The sequence below is a fragment of the Macrobrachium nipponense genome, chromosome 24 (genome assembly GCF_015104395.2).
Source record: "Macrobrachium nipponense isolate FS-2020 chromosome 24, ASM1510439v2, whole genome shotgun sequence".
NCBI classification, from domain to species: Eukaryota; Metazoa; Arthropoda; class Malacostraca; order Decapoda; family Palaemonidae; genus Macrobrachium; species Macrobrachium nipponense.
Genome location: NC_061091.1, coordinates 74,983,944 through 75,001,314, shown reverse-complemented (window position 1 = coordinate 75,001,314; position 17,371 = coordinate 74,983,944). Strand labels below are relative to the sequence as shown.

At 39.5% G+C, this 17,371-nt stretch overlaps 1 protein-coding gene across 1 annotated transcript in view; it reads left to right on the top strand.

Annotated features, from left to right (window-relative positions):
* The window catches only part of LOC135203555 (CCR4-NOT transcription complex subunit 1-like), a 188,162-nt gene that overhangs the window by 6,875 nt on the left and 163,916 nt on the right, over positions 1 to 17,371 (top strand). The window contains exons 3-7 of the mRNA XM_064233297.1: positions 13,658 to 13,822; positions 13,987 to 14,161; positions 14,402 to 14,658; positions 14,890 to 15,063; positions 16,732 to 17,009. Coding sequence (XP_064089367.1) covers positions 13,658 to 13,822; positions 13,987 to 14,161; positions 14,402 to 14,658; positions 14,890 to 15,063; positions 16,732 to 17,009 — 1,049 coding nt within the window. The remainder of the gene's footprint in view (positions 1 to 13,657; positions 13,823 to 13,986; positions 14,162 to 14,401; positions 14,659 to 14,889; positions 15,064 to 16,731; positions 17,010 to 17,371) is intronic.

Here is a 17,371-nt window from a genome sequence, read left to right as displayed (position 1 = left end):
TAAAATCAAGAAAGTCGAAGTCAGTCGGGCAATCTGCAGTGTTCCGAAAAAGACCAGACTTGCCCATATCGAAAGTACACCCTGGTTTTAGGGTTAAGGAGTTCTTTCAAAAAATGCTCCTTCATTGTGTTTGCACAAAGATTTGAAAGCTTTTTATCTGAATGCTCACGAGGTGAGGGCGCGGCCTCGGAAGCATTTCAACAGAGCATGGCACTCAGCAACATCCTGAGTACCATGTTTTAGCGAAGCAACTCTGGGTTCACTTACACTCCCTGCGAGATGTGAAGATGGCATATGAGATCTGCTGCTCGCTAGGGCCATACGTGTCTGCAGACACAATCTTGGGGGCAAGAAGTACTACTCATCCTATCCTGTAGAAATGGTTTTAGGAAGAGCTCTTAATTTAGTTGTGGAGTCGCTGACAACGGCGACTTCTTAACTCTGAAGCTTAGTTACCACACATTAAACTTTGGCTATGGTTGGTCAGGTGGTGATATATATAATTATATATATTTATTTTACTTCTTAGCCCTCATGGTATGGTCAATATGGTCTAGTCACATTGTGGTCACGCCCCCGTTGACAGATCATCTGGAGTGCACCAGCTTCATAGGTCTCTACCTCGCTGGCAACTCTAGTAAAGCAGAAGCAGACTTGGGTGACAGTAATCACGAAGTCGGCTATGCTAACAGGTGGAACCAAGATGTAAATCATCTGCATGCATTTGTGTCCCAAAATCCTTCTATTCTGTCCCTTCCCACCTCCAACGGTGGGGTTCAACCTAAAACTATATATATCTGACAGGTAAGTTCATGAGCAAAATGATATTGTTATGATACAATAAAGTTTGTTCATACTTAACTGGCAGATATATATATATTAAGTACCCACCCACTCCCCTCAGGGGACAGTGGAAATAAAAATTATGATAGAAAATGGGAATGGTTCCTGATACCCGCCTCCCAGCGGCGGGAATGGGTACTAACCACCTGGCCGACCACTGCGTGTGTCGGAAGTTTTTTTAAATTCTGTCGGACTTCAGAAAAATACAGCTATATATACCTGCCAGGTAAGTATGCATAAAACTTTATTGTATCATAACAATATCATATTTCTCAGTAATGAAAAGAAAATGTGTGAAGTCAAATATGATTTTTATATTGACTTGAAAATAAATATATATATTTTTTTTAAATATTCTGCTTGAGAAGTCTCTACCAAGTCAAACCTTTTAATCACAACAATGAGACAATCGGCATGCACGAATTCCTTACTCTTAGTATGCTTGAAAGACTTATGTGTGATAGTTTGATAATTTATACAACTGTGTATTTACATACGTATTCGATATGTCACTCATGAGATCAGATGATGCTAGAGGTAAGAAGCGCAAGCGTAAATCTTTATCAATGCTTGAAAATGTTTATCCCATTAGTGAATAGTTTAGTGTTCACTTTCCTCAATAGATAGCGGGATGGTTTGTTTATGTTTGACGGCGACATTCAAATGCGCTGTGATTGCCGAAATTAATTTTTTTTTTTTCATCTCTACCCTCTACAATCAAAATGAATGACGAAGAAAACTAGTTGGCTAACTCGGGAATGTAGGCTAAATGTGTTAAAGTATATTATTTTAAAGAATACTATACACTATGAAGTTATAAAAGGATGAAGTTGAAATATTATGAGTAATCTAATGATAAAAAGCATTGTCAGAACTTAGCCAAGTAGAAGGCTCAGTCAGAAACTAGTTGTGTGTTTAATATACAGCTGAAAATTAATGCTATCAGTTGAAATAGAGAATTATAGGTTTAACGATGAATTCGTTTTAATGACGTGGTTACTGGAACGGAACCCCATCATTAAACAAGGGGTACCTGTATAGCTTTAGTATCTTACTGGGAATGATACAGACTGTAATGTTTTCATATTGTTGTTAAATGTATTTCAGAATTCACGGTCTTTGGTTCTCACAATTAACCCTTAAACGCTGAGCCGGTATTTCCGAAAGTGTCTCCCATATGCCAGCGGCGTTCGCGAGTGAGCGCTGAAGCAGGAAAAAAGTTTTTTCAAAAAATCACAGCACGCTTTATTTTCAAGAGTTCATTTTTTGCTTCTTTTTTGTCATTGCCTGAAGTTTAGTATGCAACCATCAGAAATTAAAAAAAATATCATTATCATATAGTATAAATATTGGAATATATGACAGCACGAAAAAAAATTTTCATATGTAATTGTATACAAATCGCACTGAGCAAAATGGTTAAAGCTAATGAGTTAATTATTTTTTCGTTGTATTGTACACCAAATTCCGATGATTGTGGTATATAAGAAATTGTAAAATGATCAAAGCAACACAGAGAAAATATTATCACAATATGATGCATGAATTCGTAACGCGCAGACATGAAAAAAAAGTAGTTTTTTAAAAAATTCACCATAAATTGAAATATTGTGCTAGAGACTTCCCGTTTGTTGCAAAATGAAGGTAATTGATTGAATATTATTAGTCTGTAAGTATTGTAGCTTACAATTGCAATTTTCGACCATTTCGGTCGAGTTAAAGTTGACTGAAGGTCGAATTTTTTCGATATCGTTATTTGTATGAAAATATTTCAAAACTGATAAAAGCTAGCTACAACCATGGGTTGTTTTTGTTGTATTCTACATGAAATTGCGCAAATTTTCATACATAGAACTTTATGTAACGGCTAATATAAAACTGTGCAAACATTACGACAATTGGCGAAAAAATTTCAGATTTTTTCGGAAGAGTTACCGCGCGGACGTAAGGAAAGTTTTTACATAAATTCATCATAAATCAAAATATTGTGCTAGAGACTTCCAATTTGTTGCAAAATAAAGGTAAATGATTGAATATTACTAGAATGTAATAGTTTTAGCATACAATTGCGTTTTTTAACCATTTCGGTCAAGTCAAAGTTGACCGAAGGTTGAAAATTTGGCACTTATCGTTATTTATATGAAAATATTTCAAAACTGATAAAAGCTACAACCATGGGTTGTTTATTGTTGTATTCTACATGAAATTGCGCACATTTTCATATTTAAAACTTTATGTAACGGCTAATGTAAAACGGTGCAAACATTACGACATCGGACAAAAAAATTTCTGATTTTTTCGGAAGAGTTACCGCGCTGACGTAAGGAAAAAGGTTTTGTTCATAAATTCACCATAAATCAAAGTATTGTGCTAGAGACTTCTAGTTTGTTGCAAAATAAAGTTAAATGATTGAATATTACTAGAATGTAAGAGTTTTAGCTTACAATTGCGTTTTACGACCACATATATAAAACTTATGTAATGGCTAATATAAAGTGGTGCAAAAATTATGTCAAAGTGACGAAATAATTTCTGAGATGTGTTGCTGATGCTTTTTATTGCGAGAAGAAAGAAATTCGCGCTTGGGTGCCTAGGTAACGATTGTAAACAAAACAACAGCTTGATCCGTGAACTCCCAGCATCCCTCAAGGTGTGTGATTCAAAAGTTTTTGCCAAATAGGCCTATAACTATTTTTCCGTGAATTAAAAAAAAAACTTTTTTTTGTGTCGACGTTTTGTACGTCAATTCGGCACCCCACAGACAATTTTCATTGACGTTTAATACATCCAATTGGTGTTTAAGGGTTAATAAGTTTTCCAGGATTTGTATGAATTTTCCATGATTTTTATAAATTTTCCATGATTTTTATAAATTTGTCCTTTACTCGCACATCATTTTGATAAATGCAGTGGTTCACCGTGAATAGTTAGAACCTGTGAATAGTTGGAACCACTATAAAAATGTTTAAAAACACCAATTTTGTTAGTTAAAACTCAAGAAAAACCCACTAGAAATTTTGATACCTGGTTTTTTTTTAATAATAGTTTTATCACATAAATTGTATTTTATGTTGAAATTTATGAAAAAAACCAGGAATTTGTGGATATTTCTCATAGAAAAATACTGCAAATAGGCGAATTTTCCGTGAATAATGCAGGGAAATTTTCCCGAGAGAAATCTGTGAATCCGGAGAGCGTGAATACGGAGCGTCCACTGTACTACATATATGACTTGACTGCCTATCGTACCCAGATTGTTCATCTTAAGATTGGTATCTGTTAGTAATATATTGTTTTCTGGGATTAACAGATTTGTTGGGATTAACAGATTTGTTAGAATTGATTTGAAATTACACAAGTTTTGTGCTGATTTTTCTATTTAATACAGTTGGCAAGGTATAGGTGCACAAACCTATGTTATTGGTTGTGTTAAGCAGAAGGGTTGTCTTTTCCATTTCTTTAGATATTGTAGACAATTTAAAAATGATAAAGGTTTGTTAAATTATGGTGTTACATATGAAGACATTGTCAAAATTGCTTTCATATTCAGTACTTTTCCTTTATGGTAGGGTGTCTGGGATACAATTTTGTTGACCATAGCCCATTTAAAGTCAGTTAAACCTTGAGATAACTGGATAACACGGAAGCAAAATTTTATGGAAATATGGTATAAGTACTGGCAAAATCTCTCATGGATTTTGTAAATCTGTTAATTTTATGCATTCAACTTACCTGTCAGATATATACTTAGCTATTATAGACTCCGTCGTCCCCGATAGAAATTCGAATTTCGCGGCACACTCTACAGGTAGGTCAGGTGATCTACCGCCCTGCCGCTGGGTGGCGGGAATAGGAACCATTCCCGTTTTCTAATACAGATTTTCTCTATTGGCCGGGACATCAACATTGTTGTTGTTCCTTCTGATTTGATTTTTGTGTTTTTTCATCGCTATTGATCTTCTAAGCCGGTTGTTTTGGTGACGTATTGGATCTTTGGTTTGGCATACTCTTTCGTGGACTGTTATTTGGACTTGGTTTTTGGAATTTTCTCATAATGTCGGATTCTAGCTTTGCGGTTAGAAGACAGTGAGGCTACCGAAAGCTTCGGTAGATCCTCACACAGTTTGTAAGGGGTGTAGAATGAATGAATGCTCTATATCTAACACCTGTGATGAATGTGTAGGTTTGAATGAGGAGGAATGGAAGAATTTAAATTCCTATTTAAGGAAATTGGATATGGATAGGGCTAGGAAGGCTTCCTCCAGAAGCGTAAGTAGGTCTCTTTCTAACGAGTCAATTAAATTAACACCTAACCCTAAACCTGTATCATCTTCCTCTTGTACTAAGACTGCAAATCCAGCAACGGAAATTGCAGATCTTAAAGCTGCACTGCAAAGGATGGAACGTCAAATGCTAACGTTACAAGGTAAGCACAGTGATAGTGATTTAAGTGTCCCTAGTGCAGTGGAGGGTGCGTCTGATCGGCTTCATCTCGCTCCCAGGCCTAGACCTCTTCCAAGCTCACAGGCCCAGAGGAGAAGGAATGTCAAAAGCCTTACGGAGGTTATGGAGAATCCCCACCGATCAGGCGTCCCCTCGGCAGATTCTGTGACGACCCGAAGTGCCAAGGATCGCTATCAAAAAATCATCCTAAAACAGTGTTTTTCGTCTTCAGATTCTTCACCTAATGTAAGGGGCTGGAGCTCTGATGAACTGTCACGCCCCTTAAAAAGGAGTTGGAAGGCTCCAACGTTGAATTCAAGCCCTGAGCTTTTCTCCGATGGATCTCCATGCGAAAGGAAGAAAACCAAGTTAATTCCTAAGCGCAAATCGGAGTCCCCTTCCTCTTCTAGACCACCTTCACCTGCATCGGGAAAGGAAAAAGAGAATGCTGCTGCAAAAATCCTACTAAATGTACAGGAGCAGCTCTCCGCTTTAGTAGGAGTTTTTACGAAGGAGACTCCCAGAAGAAAGGACTCTTTCCTTCCGATAAAGAGAACTAAAGGAAGGAAAGAGGGATCTAACATAAAAGTTGCGGATTCTCCTCGGATGAGTGTGAAGAATGCGCCAAAAGCGCCAGCCTGGCGTATTTGCGCTAGAAGATCCATATGAGCCAGAATCGTCAGATGCGCCAGAAGCGCCACCCTGCCGAAATGCGCCAGAAGCGCCAACCTGGCGCAATGCGCCAGAAGCGCCAACCTGGCGCAATGCGCCACGAGCGCCAACCTGGCGCAATGCGCCACAAACGCCATCCAGGCGCCAGAATATACGGACTTCTTCCAAAAGACAGTTAAACCAGGAGGATTTGTCTAGCTTTCGGAAGGATAAGCCCTTACCTGACAGGGACTCTAGGTGCCGCACAGGCGGCCGTAGCCCTTGTCAGGATAGGGTTGGTTCCGTTGAGAGCGATAGGAGAGGACATCCTTCCTCTGACAGGAGAGAAAGATGTCGCACAGGCGGCCGTCGCTCTTGCCAGGAGAAGGATAATGTCGTGTTGCAGGATCAACCTCTCTCTCGTAAGGACGCAAGTTCTCGCACAGGCGGCCGTCGTTCTCGCGAGAGTGGGGCAGATGTTGCAAGAGACTCATCTCCTATCGAAAACAAAAATCCTCTTCGGAAATGGAATTCGATTTGGAAGAAGTTTCAGATTCGGAAGATCATACAGCTCCAGGCTTGTCAGATTATAAGACGCTGGCAGCCCTCTTACTTCAAGAGTTTGGGTACTCATTAAGCCCTACTGCTCCGCCTTCTCCGAGGTCTTTGTTTACAAGCACTAAGGTCTCGAAGTCATCATCTTTCATTAAGATGAAACCAACCATTTCCATGAATAAGGCTCTTCGATTTGTAGGAAATTGGTTTAAATCCAAGGAGAAGGCGGGGAAGACCGTCTTTGCCTGCCCTCCTTCCAAACTTTCAGGAAAGAAGGGAATCTGGTACGAGACGGGCGAATCACTGGGTCTAGCTCTCCCTACCACTGCCGAAGCAGATTTTTCGAATCTGGTGGACTCTTCAAGGAGACAAGCCTTGTCATCGGCAAAGATCACATGGGGGACTTCTGAGATGGACCACCTCCTCAAGGGATTGTTTAATGTCTTAGAAGTCTTTAACTTCTTAGACTGGTCCCTTGGGGTGTTGGCCAAGAAGACTCAAGAGAAGGAAGCTCTTAGCCCAGAAGTCCTTTATAGTGTACTGTCCTGCATGGACAAAGCGGTTCAAGATGGATCAGGAGAGGTGGCCTCGCTTTTTGGAACTGGAATTCTGAAGAAGAGAGTCTTGTTTAGTTCCTTTCTGACGAAAGCAGTTAATCCTATCCAGAGGTCATCTCTTCTTTATGCTCCTCTTTCGGATCAATTGTTTCCTTCACAACTAGTGAAGGACATATCACATTCTTTGATGGAAAAGGCCACGCAAGATCTCTCGGCCCAATCTGCAAAGAAATCAAGGACCTCTGTTCCTGTAAAGAGAGAGTCTCGTACTCTCAACAGCCCTTTCGAGGGAGCTCCTCTTCCAGACCCTCCTTTAAGAAGAGAGGAATACAGAAGAGAGGTAGGTCTTCATTCAGACCTATCAAGAAAACAAAATGAGACTCCAGTCCTTCAAGCACCGGTAGGGGCCAGACTTTGGAAATTTTCCGAAGAATGGACTCTGAGAGAGGCAGAAAGATGGTCCCTTTCAGTGGTAACAAAGGGATATCTGATCCCCTTTCGAGACAGTCCTCCCTTAACAATGATCCCGAGGGAACTGTCGGCCCAATACAGGGACCCTGCCAAGAAAGAAGCATTATTGCTACTGGTAGAGCAGATGTTGCAAAAGGAGGCTATCGAATTGGTTCGGGATCTGCATTCCCGAGGATTCTACAACCGTCTTTTTCTGGTTCCGAAATCCTTGGGAGGGTGGAGACCGGTCCGGGATGTGAGCGCATTGAACCAATTTGTAGAGAACACAAAGTTCTCTATGGAAACGTCGAAATCGGTTCTTGCGGCTCTTCGTCCAGGAGATTGGATGGTCTCCTTAGATCTACAGGATGCTTACTTTCATGTTCCCCTGCATCCATCATCGAAGAAATATCTTCGATTCATGATGCAGGGCAAAGTATTCCAATTCAGAGCCCTGTGCTTGGGCCTGTCTACGGCTCCTCAAGTGTTCACGAGACTAATGACGAATGTTGCGAGATGGCTACATCTAGAAGGGATAAATATATCCCTTTACCTAGACGATTGGCTAATAAGAGCAAAATTGGAACTTCAGTGTTTGAAGGACTTGGAGAAGACTTTAGAGTTGACAAAATCTTTGGGACTACTCGTGAACCTTGAGAAATCACAATTGATCCCCAGACAGAACATAGTCTATCTGGGGATACAGATGGATTCTCGGGGTTTTCGGGTTTTTCCATCGCAAGAGAGAATTGCTCGAGGCTTAGAAAAGATCTCTAACTTCTTAGGGAAGGAACGGACCTCGGCGAGGGAATGGCTCGGTCTGTTGGGCACCCTTTCCTCGTTAGAGCGGTTCATTTCCCTAGGGAGATTAAATCTCAGACCTCTGCAGTTTTATCTCGGACAAATGTGGAGTCAAAAGACAGACCTTACATCTTGTTCGGGTTGCCCCAGGTCCCTCAGTGTGAGGCACCTCTAATGTCTACCAGAGAGTTGCTAGTACATCTTCCGGTATATTTTGCATCTTCCAATCTTGGATGGTCTGGGATGCAGTTTAGATATTTGTCGAGCTTATTCTTAAACACATCTACGCTCACTCCTGATATATTCCTCAGATGAGCTGGCAACGCATTGAATAGACGCTGCATTATCGATGCTGGTGCGTAGTGGATTAATGTCCTGTGTGCTTTCCTTATTTTTCCTGGTATAGTTTTGGGCACTATTAATCTACCTCTGCTTGCTCTTTCTGATATTTTTAGTTCCATGATATTTTCTGCTATTCCTTCTATCTGTTTCCATGCCTGAATTATCATGTAGCGTTCTCTTCTCCTTTCTAGACTATATAATTTTAAGAATTGTAGTCTTTCCCAGTAGTCTAGGTCCTTAACTTCTTCTATTCTAGCTGTAAAGGACCTTTGTACACTCTCTATTTGTGCAATATCCTTTTGATAGTGTGGGTACCATATCATATTGCAATATTCAAGTGGACTACGAACATATGTTTTATAAAGCATAATCATGTGTTCAGCTTTTCTTGTTTTGAAGTGCCGTAACAACATTCCCATTTTTGCTTTACATTTTGCCAACAGAGTTGCTATTTGACTCATTGCATAACATGTTCCTATTCATCATCACACCAAGGTCTTTAACTGCTTCCTTATTTGTGATGGTCTCATTATTAGGTCCCTTATATGCATATAGCTTTCTTTCTCTGTCTCCATAATTTATTGATTCAAATTTATCAGAGTTAAATACCATCCTATTTACCTCTGCCCAATCATATACTTTGTTAAGGTCTCTTTGTAGAGCGTTCCTATCTTCATCACAAGTAATTTCTCTACTTATTCTTGTGTCATCTGCGAAACTACTCACTACCGAATCCTTCACATTATTGTCTATGTCTTCAATCATAATAACAAACAGTATTGCAGCTAACACCGTACCTTGCGGCACACCGGATATTACCTTGACTTCATCCGATTTCTCGTCGTTTGCAATAACTATCTGTTTTCTGTTGTGTAAAAATTCTTTTAACCATCTTCCTACTTTATCCACGATATTGTGTTTTCTAATTTTCTTCGCTAATATATTATGGTCTACTTTATCAAAAGCTTTTGCAAAGTCTAAATAAACCACATCTGTTTCATTTCCGCTTTTCATATTTTTGAATATGTTCTCACGGTGGACTAACAGTTGGGTTTGTGTACTTTTTCCGGGTACGAAACCATGTTGTCCTTTATTAAACAAATTATTTTTTATTAAATGTTTCATAATATTTTTCTTCATTACCCTTTCATACACTTTCATAATATGTGATGTTAGACTCACAGGCCTATAATTACTTGCCTCTAGTCTTGATCCACTTTTGAAAGTAGGGGCAATATATGCTAATTTGTGCTCCTCATAAATCTTGCCTGTATCTACACTTTGTCTTAATAATATTGCAAGTGGCTTTGCGATAGAATGAACTACTTTCTTTAACAAAATAGCAGGAATTCCATCAGGCCCTGCAGCAGCTCCATTTTTAATTTCATTAATAGCCTGCACAATATCAGCTTCATTAATATCTATGTCAGCTAAATATTCACTATTTTCATCCCTTACTTCTATATCATTATCTTCATTATCTATTCTAGGGGTGAATTCTCTCTTATATCGTTCTGCCAGTATGTTGCAAATTTCCTTTTTTTCATTCGTTAATCTCCCTTCAATTCTCAGAGGGCCTATTTCTATTCTTCTTTTATTCATCTTCTTCGCATATGAGTATAATAGCTTGGGGTTTTGCTTGATATTTAATAGGGTTTTTCTTCCCAATCCCGTTTTTCATTTTCTTTTGATTGTATAATCTTTTGTTCTGCATTTTCTATCTTACTTTTTAGTTCTATATCTTTCCATGCATTTTTTTCTTTTGCAAGACCTTTTTTCCACTTTCTGATTTTCTGGAACAAGATCCTTCTGTCTCTTGGTATGCATGAATGATGTTTACTTTTCTTCTTCGGTATATATTTTTCCACTATTTTCTCCAATATTTTATATAATATCTCCGTATTTACCCTTATGTCATCACTTACGAAAGTGTTATCCCAATCTTTGTTTAATTCTTCATTAATTTCTGACCATTTTATATTTTTACTGTAGAAGTTGTATTTTCCATATCCTTCCCACTTTTTCATTTCTTGCTTATCTCTATTTTCACTTGCTTTGGAATGAACTGTTAATTCTATGACATTATGGTCTGAAATATTCGCATTATAAACTATTATTTCTTTAACATAATTCATCTCGTTCACAAATACTAGGTCTAAAGTATTTTCCTTTCTTGTTGGCAGGTGATTTATTTGTTGAATGTTGTATTCTAGTAGCAGGAGAGCTGTCGGACTTTTTTCCCATTCAACCACCTGAAGTGGTGGTTAACCCCATTAATAAAGAACGAAGGAGTGTCCCTCTTGATTCGGAACCCTCGCCTAGAGTTGTTTTCCGATGCCTCGGAAACAGGTTGGGGAGCAACACTGGGTCCAAAGGAAGTGGCAGGTACCTGGACCAAGGAACAGGCTACACTGCACATCAATGCGAAGGAACTCCTGGCCATTCATCTAGCCCTGGAATACTTCGAAGCGGAAGTCAGGGGAGTGGTAGTTCAAGTCAATTCCGACAGTACCACAGCTCCGGCTTACATCCGGAATCAAGGGGGCACTCACTCTTTCTCACTGTACGAAATAGCGAGAGATCTATTGACCTGGACGGAGGAACGGGGCATAATACTGCGGACAAGGTTTGTTCAGGGTGTAAAAAACCTAAGGGCAGACAGGTTGAGCAGAAAGGACCAAGTACTCCCGACAGAGTGGTTGCTTCACTCGGAAGTCTGCAGACAACTGTGGTCCCTCTGGGGAAGACCTCAGATCGACTTGTTTGCCACATTCCTCTCCAGGAAGATAGACAACTTCTGCTTTCTAGAAGATCCCAGAGCCACGGCGATCGATGCTTTCCTCATGGACTGGTCAGGCATAGACGCCTACGCCTTTCCCCCATTCAAATTGCCGGGGGAAGTACTAAGAAAGTTTGTGGCATCGACGGGAACAAGATTAATTCTAATTGCTCCCTTCTGGCCTTCCCGAAACTGGTTCACAGAGGTACTGGAATGGACGGTGGACTTCCCCAGATCTCTACCAAAAAGGACAGATCTGCTCAGACAACCCCACTTCGAGAGGTTCCACAAAAACATCCAAAGTCTCTCCCTGACTGCCTTTCGACTATCGAAAGACTGGTCAGAGCGAGAGGCTTTTCGAAGAAAGTTGCAACTGCAATTGCTAGAGCCCGCAGAGCCTCTACCTTGCGGGTCTACCAATCGAAATGGGAAGTTTTCCGTAGATGGTGTAGGTCGAAGAAGCTGTCCTCTTCCAATACCTCTGTGACCGAAATCGCCGATTTTCTCCTCTTCTTAAGAGAAGAGTCGAAGTTGGCTGTATCCACTATCAAGGGATATAAGAGCATGCTCTCAGCTGTTTTTAGAAACAGGGGCCTTAATTTGGAAAATAATAAAGATCTTCATGATCTCATCAGGTCTTTCGAGACTTCTAAAGTGAGATCTTCTATTCCCCCGAGTTGGAACCTTGATGTAGTCCTAAAATTCTTGATTTCGGACAGGTTCGAACCTCCAGATAAAATCTCATTCAGAGATCTTAAAGTAAATGTATATTCCTGTTGGCCCTCGCAACTGCTAAGAGGATCAGTGAATTACATGCTTTGGACTCTCGGGTGGGCTTTAAAAAAGACTCGGGTGTGATTTCTTTCCAGGATCTATTCCTAGCGAAGAATGAGAACCCTTCTAAACCTTGGCCTAGAAGTTTTGAAGTCAAGGGACACTTCCCTAGTAGGTAGAGAGTTGGATCGGTCTCTTTGCCCAGTCAGGACCTTGAAGTTCTATCTAAAAAAGAAAAGACAGCTTCAGGGATGTCGACAAAGTCTCTGGTGTTCAGTGAGAAACCCCAAAAGACCTATGTCAAAGAACGCACTGGCGTTCTTTGTCAGAAATGTGATAACCGAAGCTCACAGGGATTGCCAAGAGAACTCTAAAGCTGCTTAGAGTAAAAGCTCACGAAGTCCGGGCTGTGGCAACTTCCCTTTCTTTCACTAAGAATATGTCAATGAGAAACATTTTAGCAGCAACTTATTGGAGATGCAATTCAGTATTTGCATCCCACTATTTAAAGGATGTTAGAGTAACATACGAAAAATGTTTTTCTCTTGGACCGTATGTATCAGCGGATACTATGCTGGGAAATGGAACAGATGCTGATCCTTAATTTTGTTTTTGTGTTTTTAATGATTGTCATATTGTTGTCGAGTTGTGGGTTGCTTGAAAGGATGTTTGGGGAGGACTCCTTTCAATTGTGTACTAACCCCTATTAGGATCAGGTGATCGGGATTAGTGTCGTGCTCTATGATCATGCCAATAGGCAAGGTGTTTTGTCATGTAAGTGGATAGGACCCCATTGACAAAGATCCTAAGGTTCTGTCGCGTAAGTGGGTAAGACCCCTGTAACAGACCATCAAGAACTCTTAGCGTGAGGTCACTACCTCGCTGAGGCTCTTGAAGCGATACAGGCTCCTAAGCAGTAGCCATGAAGTCTTTCGCTAACACAGGTAGGAACCAAGGTTTTTTATTTATTTTTTTACCTACAACATATGTTGTTTCCTGTCTATTCAGTAAATTAGCTGTCTCTTACCCTCCGCCAAAGGTGCCAATCAGCTAAGTATATATCTGACAGGTAAGTTGAATGCATAAAAATGTTATTGTCATGATACAAAGTTTTATGCATACTTACCTGGCAGATATATACGATTAATGGCCCACCCGGCCTCCCCTCAGGAGACAGGTGGAAGAGAAAATCTTTCTTAGAAAACGGGAATGGTTCCTATTCCCGCCACCCAGCGGCGGGGCGGTAGATCACCTGACCTACCTGTAGTGTGTGCCGCGAAATTCGAATTTCTATCAGGGACGACGGAGTCTATAATAGCTAAGTATATATCTGCCAGGTAAGTATGCATAAAACTTTATTGTATCATGACAATAACATGTTTATTTTCTTTATTCTTCATTCTTATAAAGAAGTAAGCTGTAATGTCTGTAAGTAAATTGTGTTATGTTTTTCTTATAACAGGATAAGGAACCTCCCTCCAGTGTAAGTGTAGCCACCCTTGGGTGGTGTTCTGCAAGTGGTGGGGCCAGTGCACTGCTCCTGCAACACTTATCTGCCACCCTTCCTCACACAATTTTCATTGCTAATCTTGCCTTTGCTATTGCCAACCCACCAAGCCCCAGCAAGGTAAGAAGACCACATTATGTACTTGTATTTTGATCATTACCTCTTGTCATGTTGAATATTGATTGATAGGATTTTGGTCATTAAATTTTTACGGTTGAAGGGAAGTTTTCATTGACGACATTTGAAATTTTAATACACTTGTAATTTGGCGATTCTCTTTCCAGTACATCAAAGCACAGTGGGTTAGTAGCGTGTGCAAAGTTCTACGATTGTCACGTGTACAGGAAATTACGTTAAGTTTAACCTTACTTCAAGCAACAAGTGTAGAAGTTCGTAATCAAGCGATAGCTCTTCTTAAAGCCAAACTACCAGATCTTGTTCGTGCATACGTTGATACAGGTAGGTGGTGTCCTTTGAAGGAAAATTTCAGTTCCCAACAATCTAAATGTAGGACAGTTACTGTACATTATATTAACCTTATTTGCCTTTTGTACAAAATTGTTTAAGAGTACAATGATTGTGGTGTGTGTACTTCCTCAGAGACATTATTAAATATTCTGAATTTGATTTTTTTTTTTTTAATGGGGGCCCAGTGTTTGGTGGGCTGCCTTGCCTATATTAATTGTTTTGTTGTCTTAGAATCAGGGGACCGAGAGCTCTTGGAACTTCCAACTGAAGCTCTTCACCAGCTACTTGCACAGATCGTCCAGTTGTGGAGAGATCCACCTGCTGCTCTCTTGCCTCAGGAATCCAGGCAAGCGTTCATCTGTGCTTTACAGCGAGAATTCCCTCGCTCTCGTGTTCCTGTTGTTCTTGCTCCCCTCCTCTACCCTGATTCAGACGTCCTGATGGAGAAGATTACACAAGAGCCACCAGCCAATATGGCTAAGAACCTGGTAAGTCAATGAAAGTTTTTGAGCAGTGTGCTGTCATTGTGCAGTTACTGCAATTAAATATATCTGTATTTTCATTAAAGGAAATTTTTTAAATGAACCTTACTTCTCCATTATATAGTTAATGAAGTTATATAGCATTTACTTCCTCGGCAGTGGTAGTTGATGCTATATAATGGAGAGGTCAGTAATATTTAAAAACTAGAAATTAAATGAAATATTTGTCTCTTTCAGCTTGATGGTTCATTAGCTGATCTTGTTTTGGAACTCGGCTATAGTTTTTGCAACACTGTAGAGGAATGTAGGAGTAACCTGATGAACTTTGGAGTTAGTTCCATAACTCCAGCAGCTGTTGCCAAAGTTTTAGGTGTTATGGTCAGGACTCACACAGGCCTCCCATCAGAACAGGTATGTTGTGTTTTGATTTTTGTAATTAGAAAGTTAAGTAACTGTTGGTGATGGCAAACTACTTATTGAAAGTTAAACTCCTGATGCTGTTAACCACTCTTAAAGGATTGTTTATATTCTTTAAATAGTTTAAATTAAACTCTGATGCTTGTCCTTTCCACATTGTTTCTGCTTTGACCCAGAACAATTAGCCAACATGATTTAACTTGATAAGCTAATCTAGAAGCGGGAGAGAAGTTTGTGCTCTTGTAGTGTTTTTGAAAGTTCAAAGTGGTTTCCTTATGATAATAAGTGCCTTATTTTTCTGTTTGCAATCACCTGAGAATTTATCATCGTTGTGCATTTTTATTGTATTGAAACATTCATTGAGTGTCTTGCTATGTTAGTATGGTGTTCTGTAAATCTCCTTTAGTTTGGTAGGCATAGGATTTCCTGGGATAGTCTTGGAGGACAAATGAAAGAAAAGGGTAGGAAGGTGAAATGTAGTGAAGCTTCAAAGCAAAACAGGGTAAACTAAACCGGCTTTAAAAGGACGGAAGCAAAGTACATCCTCTCATTAAAGGTGGTAAGGAAATAACTATCATGGTCACAAGTTAGAGGGGTATGTGGGTGGCTTCACATGACTCGTGACCAAGCACAGATACCAATAGTCCCTTGTGTACACAATTTCTTTTTACATACCGTATTCCAGGTGCCGCTAGAATATTTATCCTAATGTTAAGACTTTGGGTTGGTAGTTATGAAAAATACAAATTGATTAAAAATTCATCATTTTTAATGCTATGGTTTCAGTGGCTTTTTTTTTCAAGTTTCTTTAGTAGAATAATAGACTAAGCAAATTCTACAGATTGTAAAATTGTTCCAAAACCCAAGTTCATCAAAATATGTGTTTGTCATTAGCCTTTGATTTGCTCTAGAATTACTTCAGTAATGTTGAAAAATATAAGGAAATTAGTTAGGTTATTGATTGGCTTTCTACCAGGGAGTTGTGTTTATACCAAAGTTCTTCATAATGGACAATGTGTAATGTGAATGATGATAAGGATGGAGATGAAGGTCTTTCTCATATTCAGAAAGGTAGTCTGTGGCCATGGTTGTGAGTTTGCCCACAGTTCTTTCACAGTGGACTAAAGGGTTATGCAACCAAAAAACAAAATGATAAAGATACTGAAAATCCAAAAGGAACGTGATTAAACCTAAATAACACCATACGAGAGAAAGGGATGTAGTCGGTCAACATTACAGTAACCTTCACAGCAAGTGCATTGAAGTAGACAACCCAAAACAGTTGCAAAATGTAAATGACATTCTAATGCATGTGTTCTATATATAAAGTCCTAAAAAAAAAAGTAGGATGTATTTTTATCTTGAATTTGTCTGGTCAGATTATGGTTGTTTTATCCACAAGGAGCCTGTACATCGAGATGGGGTTTGTGATGAATTGATTATAAATCATGTGCAGTTTAAGTATAGGAAATTTTCTATTTTGTAATTTGCAATATGGATTTAAATTTTATCAGCCAAATTATTTGAATGCGATTATTTGAGATATGCAAGGAATTGAGAGGTGCCAAGGAAAGAAATGTATGTGGAATGTATTTTGGAAACCTACTCTATAATTTGTCTGTGTAGTAATTTTAAGTGACTTTCCATCTTTTATTTCAACAGATTGGACTGCAGAACTTGAATTCACCAAGCTCCCTGTGGAGTGACAACAAAGATAAATCATCCAGCAGTCAGTCCCAACCAGTCAGTGGGAATGATTCCAATTTGGGTGGTTCGGGTAATATTGCTGGACCTCATGGATGGAATGTTGAAGTGTTTGTAAAAGCACTTCTTGAAGTGGTACCAAGTTTGAATCTTAAGGATGTCTTTGCCAAGCTAGATCACAAGGGTTTTTTGGTGAAAGACAGACAAGGTTTAAAACTCCTTATCACTGCGCTCAGGTAAAGTATATTTTAGGTGTTTTAGAAGTTGATAGAGAAAAATGCATTGTCCACACCAAATCCATCAATCTTACAGAGCCCTTGTTTTGTGTTTTTAACATCCTCAGACATGAATCCTCACTTCAAGTTGCTATGCAACATTTTGCTTAATTTGTCAGAATGTCTTGTGGCCTTCTGGCTACAAATGAGGGCTGTGTATGATTGACTGGTTCATGCAAAAAATGTTGCTGTATAAACTTAAATTTGTTCATGAAACTTACCTGACAGATATATATATAGCTGTATTTTCTGAAGTCCGACAGAATTTAAAAATTCGCGGCACACGCAGTGGGCGGCCAGGTGGTAGTACCCATTCCCGCCGT